Source organism: Leucopleurus acutus (assembly GCF_964270905.1).
Source record: "Leucopleurus acutus genome assembly, chromosome: 2".
In the NCBI taxonomy this organism is placed as follows: Eukaryota; Metazoa; Chordata; class Mammalia; order Artiodactyla; family Delphinidae; genus Leucopleurus; species Leucopleurus acutus.
The window spans coordinates 82320276-82329399 of NC_139143.1; the positions used below are offsets into that span (position 1 = coordinate 82320276).

Here is a 9124-nt window from a genome sequence, read left to right on the forward strand (position 1 = left end):
CTGGTCACCCTGCCCCATTTTATGCTCTACGTGTGCCCCTCCCCACTTCTTGATGTGACTAACAGAGTCATTTCGGTTGCCATGAGTACTTTTTGGGTAATTTAAAATTTTGGTATCATTTCAATTTGATGTAATTTAGTTTGATAAGTCCAAACTTATAGAAAAATTGCAAGTACAGTGCAGGCAATTCCCATATACTCTTTACTCAGATTTACCAGTTTAATTCATTGTTTTTTGCATTATGAAAATTTAGTTATCTTGATATACATTTTCGGGGTGTTTACATGATCACATCCAGTGTATTCCTCCTGAAGCTCTGTCTATCTTCTACTTTAGAGCATGTGTTTATTTCTTGTTGAGGTTAGAAGAGTTAGAATGAATTCACATTTTTGCTAGTTAAAATTTTTTCTAATGTGCTAGGTTCCCCACCATTGTCAAGGTATTTTGACCAACTTTATAGAGGAAGTTGTGAAAGTAAATCTCTATCAATTTGGCTCAAAATTTACTTGAAAAGTTTGTTTCCTGTTGTGTAGTATGCTATTACTTTTTGTGCATAATGACTTCAGAGGCAGTAGTATTTTTCTTAATTAATAAACTTTATTTTTCAGGGGCAGTTTTAGGTTTACAGAAAAATTGAGCAGAAAGTCCAGCGAGTTCTCAAATACTCCCGTAGCCCTCACTCCCCCAGCTCCCTTGTTACTGACATCTTGTATCGGTGTGGTATGTTTGCTACAATCGATGAGCGAACATTAATGCATTATTGTTAACCAAAATCCATAGTTCATGTTACTGTTCACTCTTTGCATTGTACATTCTATGGGTTTTGACAAATGTAAAATGACATGCATCTACCATTGCAGTATCATCTATATCAAACTATCAACAAAAGAGTTTCCCATACTCTTCATCCTTCTTGGCTGCCATGAGCATCAGCTTCCTACACAGTCTTGGCCTCAAGGAGTTCCTATTGATGGGGAGGTAGGACCAGCCCAAGGAATAACCAGGAGGCCACCAGTCTCTGGAATACCCTTGGGAGCACCAAGGCCAGCAGCAGGAGGGAACATCACTTGGGCTTGGCCTTTCCTGTTGGGCCCAATCCTACCTTTTCAGTGAGGTCAGGTGGGAGGAAGGAGGAAGGTAAGACAAGTGATATTATTCCCTGTGCCAGGAACTGTGTCAGGAGCCTTCTGTGTGAACTCCCTTGACTTCTGGAAGTCCTTTCTGGACGGGCACAGGTGTAGGGACTGGTGCTCAGAGGGAAAGCTGGAGTGTAGGCTCCTCCACCAGTGGACGCTCTTCAAGACACAGAAGAGGCAGGTCTCTTTGTTCTGCTAGGAGACCCCCAGTATTCAGTGGCCAGGCCCTGGAGGGCTGGCTCTGGGCTCATGTTCATGCTGGCTGGGCTAAGTGATCCACACATCCATGCTGGGTGGGTAAGGGCAAAAGAAAAACCAACTTAAAGATAGCACTTTACTGTTTTCAAGGCTTTTCTCATATATTCTGTCAGCTGAGCCTCATAACAAATCTGGGAACTAAAGGAGTCCGGTGAGGTGACCACACAAATGAAGAAACAGGCTCATAGAGGTCAAAGCCTTGCCCAAGGGCACAGGCTGGTCCCTGGCACCCTTCCCACTGTGGCCTGCCAGGCAGCCCTGGTTCTCCCAAGTCCCCCTGCCAGTGTGGAATCCAGGTCGCTAGTCTCGGCCTGACTAGTGCCCCCCAACCCCCCACCCCCATTACGTGTGGTGAACTCTTCCTACGATTCAGGAAGGTGTCTGAACCCATTAGATTGCAAACTCCGGGACAGCGGCCACGGAATTTGTGCTGCTCTGTCCCCGAGTCTCACACAGTGAGTTGGAGGGTGTGGGGGAGCGTGGAAGAAAGAATTTTTAAAAAGGCTAATCAAGAATTCATGGCATTAGGACACAAACTGGAAGAAAAAGGTCAGGGTCTGATATAAGATTGTGTCAATTACCAAAAATTAGGTTTTCTACAAAAAGTATGAGCATGTAGTATTACTATTATTTTAAAAATAAATTTATTTATTTATTTTATTTATGGCTGTATTGGGTCTTCTTTGCTGCGCGTGGGCTTTCTCTAGTTGCGGCCAGCGGGGGCTACTCTTCGTTGTGATGCGCGGGCTTCTTCTCATTGTGGTGGCTTCTCTTGTTGCGGAGCATGGGCCCTAGGCACACAGGCTTCAGTAGTTGTGGCACGTGGGCTCAACAGTTGTGGCTTGTGGGCTCTAGAGCGCAGGCTCAGTTGTTGTGGCGCACGGGCTTTGTTGCTCCACGGCATGTGAGATCTTCCCGGACCAGGGCTCGAACTCGTGTCCCCTGCATTGGCAGGTGGATTCTTAACCACTGCGCCACCAGGGAAGCCCCAAGCATGTATTATTTTTGATAACAAAAAACTATTCTCATTTTAGGGAAAAATTACAAAATGGCAAAGGTTTTGAAAGTAGACAATTTTGGATTTGGCACTTAGAAAAGTTCCTTAACCTTAACTCATTTTCTTCATCTGCAAAATGGGGAAACCGTTAGCGCTGTTGGAGTGAAGGCTGTTTGGAGAATTAGGTGAGGGTTTGTGTAAGGCAGTGTCTGGCATGATGTGAGTGCCCAATACATGGTCACTTTTAAAAACACTTAGGGAATTCCCTGGTGGTCCAGTGGTTAGGACTAGGTGCTTTCACTGCTGTGGACTGGGTTCAGTCCCTGGTCAGGAAACTAAGATCCCGGAAGCTGCACTGCGCGGCCAACAAACAAACACTTAGACTTTAGTTCAGAACATTTTTAGATTTATGGAAAAATTGAGAAAATAATATAGAGAGTTCCAGTATTCCTGCACACAGTCTCCCCTATTATTAACATCTTACATAGTGTGGTACATTTGTTACAATTAATCAGCTGCTCTTGACACGTTATTATCAACTAAGTTCCATACTTTATATTCAGATTTCTTTAGTTTTAAACCAATGTCCTTTTTCCTTTCCCAGATTACATGTCTACTTTGGTTGTTTTTATTATCACTATCACTTTTGTTGCATAGACACTCAGCAAATGCCTCTCCCCAGCCCTTCCCTTTCCGGGTAGGAGCCATGCCTGCAGTGAAACTTGTTCTCTTGCAATCTGAGCTGCCCATTTTGCAGTCAGTGCTGCATGTTTGAAGCTTCTCTTGAGCAACAGAGAAACATGCCCCATGGTGAATGAGAGAAGTTTCTTCACTCGAGGTCAAAGGTGACACCTGCCTTATAAAAACCTCCCTGGCTCAGGGCTCCTCACCAGTGCTGCTGCCTCCACACTTCTGTGCATTGAGGGGTAAGTGTCCTTTCCTTGGCTGGGCCTTCAGGGGGCCACTTGGCAGGCTGTTGGAAGCTACAACCCCCTGCCTGCTGGAGCCGCTCTGGGCTGACTGCATTTTGGGCCCAAGGATGCCAGCTTTTGCTGTGCTAGGAAGACCCAGTCTCAGAACTTGGGGATGGCCAAGGTGGGTGGGGTGGCTGGCATCTGTAAGGGCCCTTAAGTACCAACACTTGGGGGAAAGGGAACAGCCTGGCCAACCACAGCACCCTTCCCAGGTGAGCTTGAGTGATTAACACCCTCTGGACTGTAGTCCCCAGGAGACGGGGGGACATGGAACACCACGACAGTTAAGGCTGATTCTTTTAGACTTTAGGCGGTATTCTATGTCCTTCTCTCCCCATCCTATCTGCAAATGAGAACATTCACCGTGGATCAAACACAGAGCAGAGAGAACGCAGAGTAGACCCAGGGGTAGTCATCCCTTGTCTAAACCTTTGATACGGAAAGAGAGGAGAGAGTGGAAGTGCTGTGGGGTGGGGGAGGAACTGCCCCTTGACAAGACCTCCCTTGTCTCTTTGAAGGTGAATGCGAAGTTAGGGAGATGACGAAGCTGGAAGACCACCTGGAGGGAATCATCAACATCTTCCACCAGTACTCCATTCGGCTGGGGCATTATGACACCCTCAACAAGAGTGAGCTGAAGAAGCTGATCACAAAGGAACTTCCAAATGCCCTCAAGGTACGTGATGCTCCTCTCTTGGAAAAGTTGCCCGACCCCCTGCACTGAGGGCAGTGGCAAGGCCTGAAGGATGATGGTGGGACAAGGGGTGGGTTCTTCCCAGTTTGAGCTTCCAAGGATGTCTCCCCCCACCCCCCACCAGCTGTGGGACAGGGGCTTTGCCTCCCTCTCTGAATAACTCCCACCATCACCTTAGGCTCTGCTCCTTCCTGTCTCTGTAGAGTGGAGAGAGGCAGGGCAGGGCGGGATTGGATTGCTGAGCTACACAGCATCTTCCAGGTTAAGACTTGATTCTAGGATGGCCCAAGATAGCTGCTTCTCTCTGTCTTCTGTTTTCTCAATTGGATTCTCCCACATAGTTTTGGCTAATCAGTTGGTGTTCCCGGGCCTCCCTAAGCTGAGTTCTGAGGGATTTGAGGCCTGGATAAAGGAGAGCTCACTGTCCCTGCTTCCCCTTCTCCAAGAACACCAAAGACCAACCTTCCATTGACAAAGTATTCCAAGAGCTGGATGCTGATAAAGATGGACAGGTCACCTTTGAGGAATTCGTAGTCCTGGTGTCCAGGGTGCTGAAGACTGCCCATGATGCTATCCACAAAGAGTAGAAGCTCTGATGGGCCCTTCCCAGCAATGTCCCCAAGAAGACTTTCTCTTCTCCTCACCGAAGTTTGCCTTGCCTGAAGGAAGCGAGAGTTAATAAAAGTACCTTTGAACAGTTCATAACAGTGTCTGTGTACTTTTTTTCTTTCACAAAACTTGATCCCTCCTCACCCCTGCTGTTCCGACAGTCCCCATTTAGACCTCTGAGAACCCCTGCTCTGTTCATTTGTTCACCAATAATTTATTAAATGTCCCCTATTTGTTCATTTATTCATTTATTTAACAAATATTTAATGAGCATCTATAATAGCCATAGACCAAAGACGTGAAGTCCCTGTCCTCTTGGGGCTTGTGTTCTACTGGGGAGGGGATAGAAAATGAACCAACAGACAAACCACTAGGTATTAGCATAAAGATATATCATATGATACACTGGTAGGTAATGATATGTGATATGAAGAAAGCTAAAGCAAGGAAATAAGGGGCAGAGGGAAGGACAGGGATACTGTAAATATGATAATTGAGGGATGTGTTTGAGCAGAAATCTAAAAGAAAGGAAGGAGAGCAGCTTGCGGTTGTCTGTGGGTCAAGAGTTCCTGCAGAGAGAGGCTGAGGACCTGAGACGGGCATGTGTCTAACCTGCTCAAAGACCAGCACAGTGGCGGATGCAGATCTGAGGTGGGGCTGGTGGGAGACCAGAGCCTTCAGGAAACAGGGAGCAGGGAGCAGGGGCTTACAGCCTGTGGGGAGGGCCTTGGACTTTGTGCCAAGTGTGCTAAGGAGCCACAGGGGGTTTTGAGCAAGAGAGTGAGATGATTGATTTCACTTATGTTTCCTGTATGGGCCATGAAACTTGGGGCTGAACTTTGAAAGGGTGTGTGAAGAAGAGTGACAGAAGTTTCCTGTATGGGCCATGAAACTTGGGGCTGAACTTTGAAAGGGTGTGTGAAGAAGAGTGACAGGACGAGGGGGAGAGCATGAGCTCTGTCCAGCACAGGATAAGGGGAGGGAAGACTTCTTGGGCCAGACTCCCTCCCCATGCTGGTCTAGTCCAGGTTCTTTGCGAAATGTTCCCCTAGGACTAAGCTGCTCTCCTTCTGTGCTCTTCTTTCCTGCTGTGATTCTGTATCCACTAATGTGCTTATTTGTTCCATGTCCATCTCCTCAATGGATGGGTGTGTGTGAGAGTAGGCACTGGGTCTCTAGCAGCAGCACTGTGCCTGGCATGCAGTAGGTGTTTCAGAAATATCTCTTACAAGGATGAATGTATGGAAATCAATAGGCTATTGATTTGATTCCCTGTAAATGGTCCAGAGGGAAACAGGAGGGAGCATGGTCTCTGAGGACAGGAATAATCTCCCTAGGGGGCAAGTGTTGGGTCACTATTCCCTGGTGAAAAGTGCATTCAGTCTGAATGGGCAGAAGTCACTGGGGACCTCCCTGCCCACCAACCCCTGTCTGGTGCTGAATCAGGTCTGGGATAGATGGGGTGTCCCTTTAGTCCAGAGGTTAAGAGGTCAATTTTGTCAAGATGTCAGAATACCCGTATGTTATGGGCTGAATGTTTGTGTGCCCTCCCAAATTCACTTGTTGAAGCCCTAACCCCCAGTGTGATGGTAATTGGAGATGGGGCCTTTGGGAGGTAATTAGATTAGGCCATGAGGGTGGGACCCTTGTGATGGGATTAGTGCCTTCATAAGAAGAAGAATAGAGAGAGATTTCTCTCTCTCTCCATGAGCACATAGCAAGTCTACAAGCCAGGAAGAGAGCCCTCCCCAGGCCCCCAACCATCGTTGGCAGCCTGATCCCAGGTGTCCAGCCTCTAGAACTGGGAGAATAATGTCTGTTGTTTAAGCTATCCAGCCTATGGCATTCGTTCTCGCAGCCTAAGCAGGCTAGGACACCACAGTCGCAGCAGCCAGGGCACAGCCTTGGCCTCTGGCAGACACACCAGCGGCTGCTCCCCTGCCCCCTCCTCAGCAGGAGGGACAGGCCAGGAGGGCAGAGTGTACGACGACATTTTTAAAAGGTGAGGTAACTTGCTGGAGCCCAGGTATGACTGATATGAGGAAAAGTGAGAAGAGAAGCTTTATATTGGGGCAGAGGTGGGTTTGTATTTTGGTTTATTTGGTGCAAACCTGGGGAGAGATGGTGCACAGGAAGCTGGGATTCAGGACTGAGGCCAGAAAGTGACGAGTCCTGGCCACAGAAGCCCCAGGGCTGGAGGTCTGCTGGGCTGCCCAGCAGAGGAAACTACTATGTCATGAGATGTGGATCTGAGGCAAAGTTGAGGCAGGTGGGAAGTGTGGAAAGTATGCGAGGAAGCAGGAGCCTATGGAGACCCTCTCCTGGGGATGGGGCAGGGGGAGAGGCTGAAGATGAGGGTGGAGTGGGATTGGTCAAAGATGAAGGAATTCAGGACCCAGAGAAGGCGGTCTTGGAATGGCCCAAGCCTGGAAGTCTTCCATCACTAAATGAGAAAGGGGGACCATTCAGGGAAAGCCCTCACTCGCTGAGTGATCTTGGGAAAAACAGTTTGCCTCTCTGGATCTCTGTCCTCATTTTTGAAGAATTCAAAGGAATTCGGTGAATTCATTTGAAGAGTTTAGACTAGGTGAACACTCAGGTGTCATCCAATTTTAATGTTCTGAGATACTTGGATGGGATGGAGAACTTTGAGTAGGATATAGAAGGATGAGAATGAAGTTATATTTGGTCACTGAAAGGGTAGTGGCCCAAGTATGAAGATTAAAGTTATATTTCTGGATTCAGATCCTAGTTTTACCACTTACTAATTGTGAGACCTTGAGCAAGTTACTTAAAATATCTAAGCCTCAGTTGCCCCATCAATAAAATGGGAATAAAAGCAGCACCTTTCCCAGAGTTGAGGTGAGGATTAGATAACCTAGCAACACGTGTAAAGCACTTAGCACAGCATCTGATGCTGAGTAAGCACTCACTAGGTATTAACATTAATAGTAAAATACTAATTTATATAGGAGGTTTTAGTTACAGTTGGTCAGCTATCTTCTCTCTGCTGCAGCCACAACAGGTAAAGGTTATTTTAAACCAAAGCACAGATTTAGGTTACATTTTAGGGGTAACTTGGGTAAAGTTGACCAGTATTATACAAGTAACTAAGGGCCGTTAGGTGCTGTCTTTCTCTAAAGGCCTTTAAACGAAAGGCCAGAGCAACAAACTGTGCCCTTGCTTAATGCATTCATGTGTATCTGTGGCCACTCTGATGTATATGGTAATGTTAGCATCTGGTAAAAACCAGCAACCAACCAACCAACCAACCAACCAACAAACCAGCAACCAACCAACCAACCAACCAGCCACCAAACAGCCATCCAGCCAACCATCCATCCAACCAGCCAATCAACTAACCAACCAACCAACCAACCAGCCAGCCAGCCAGCCAGCCAGCCACCCACCCACCCACCCAACCAACCAATAAGAACAAAAGCGAGCACATTTGCTATTGTGAAAACAATCACAGCCATGATTTTGTTTCAAAATAGCCAACTGAACCACAAATTGAACTTCAATCATATTTAGAAAAATGTTAAGAGTCCCCAAACGTGGTCAAAATCCATCAGTCGGAGAGGCACCCAAGGCTGATGAAAAGAGCCTTCAACCTGGAATAAAATGTACTAGGTTAGCCTCCCGGCTCAACTGCTTCTTGGCTCTGTGAGTTTGAGCAAATGACCTTGCTTCTCTGAGCTGGTCTCTCATCTTTAAAGTGCGATGTTTGGACCAGGTGATCTCTGGTCCCTTCGTCAAAATGCAGAGCCTGGTCCCCGGACGATGGCAGGTATCACGAAACAAGCAAACAGATACGAGGACAGTTAGAACCACAGGACCACAGAGATTGGACGTGTCCTCTCCAGCATCTCGCCATTGACCTCCTGTCCACCGTCATAAGCCCTAGTCTCCAGCCATTCCAGAACGTTCTCCAGTTTCCCCATGGACTGTCAGACTTCTTGGATTTTGCACCTGCTGTCCTACTGTTCTCTTTGTCTGAAGTGCCCTCTTTTCCCTTCATTCACAAACATTTAAAAAGTGTCTGGGGCTTCCCTGGTGGCGCAGTGGTTGAGAGTCCGCCTGCCGATGCAGGGGACGCGGGTTCGTGCCCCGGTCCGGGAAGATCCCACATGCCGCGGAGCGGCTGGGCCCGTGAGCCATGGCCGCTGAGCCTGCGCGTCCGGAGCCTGTGCTCCGCAACGGGAGAGGCCACAACAGTGAGAGGCCCGCGTACCGGAAAAAAAAAAAAAAAGTGCCTGATACTCTGTTGTAGTTACCAAGCTACCGGGCCCTTCTTTGGCTCTGGAACTCCTGCTCACCCACCAAGGCCCAATCAAAATGGCACAACCTCCAGGGAGCTCTCCTGCTCACACCCCCTCCCATATTTCCACCTCTTATCCAGAGTGGCTTTCAACTTGGGGACTCTAGGACTTACCTTCCTGTCCTGCCGACAGGC

The 9124-nt window shown here is 47.7% G+C and overlaps 1 protein-coding gene across 1 annotated transcript; it reads left to right on the forward strand.

Moving 5' to 3' along the window:
- Nucleotides 1-3190: 3190 nt before the first annotated feature.
- S100A12 (S100 calcium binding protein A12) lies at nt 3191-4764 on the forward strand. Its single transcript, XM_082832600.1, has 3 exons — nt 3191-3317; nt 3884-4041; nt 4506-4764. The coding sequence occupies exons 1-3, from the start codon at nt 3206-3208 to the stop codon at nt 4644-4646; spliced, it is 411 nt and encodes a 136-aa protein (XP_082688726.1). The 5' UTR covers nt 3191-3205; the 3' UTR covers nt 4647-4764.
- The last annotated feature ends 4360 nt before the right edge of the window (nt 4765-9124 follow it).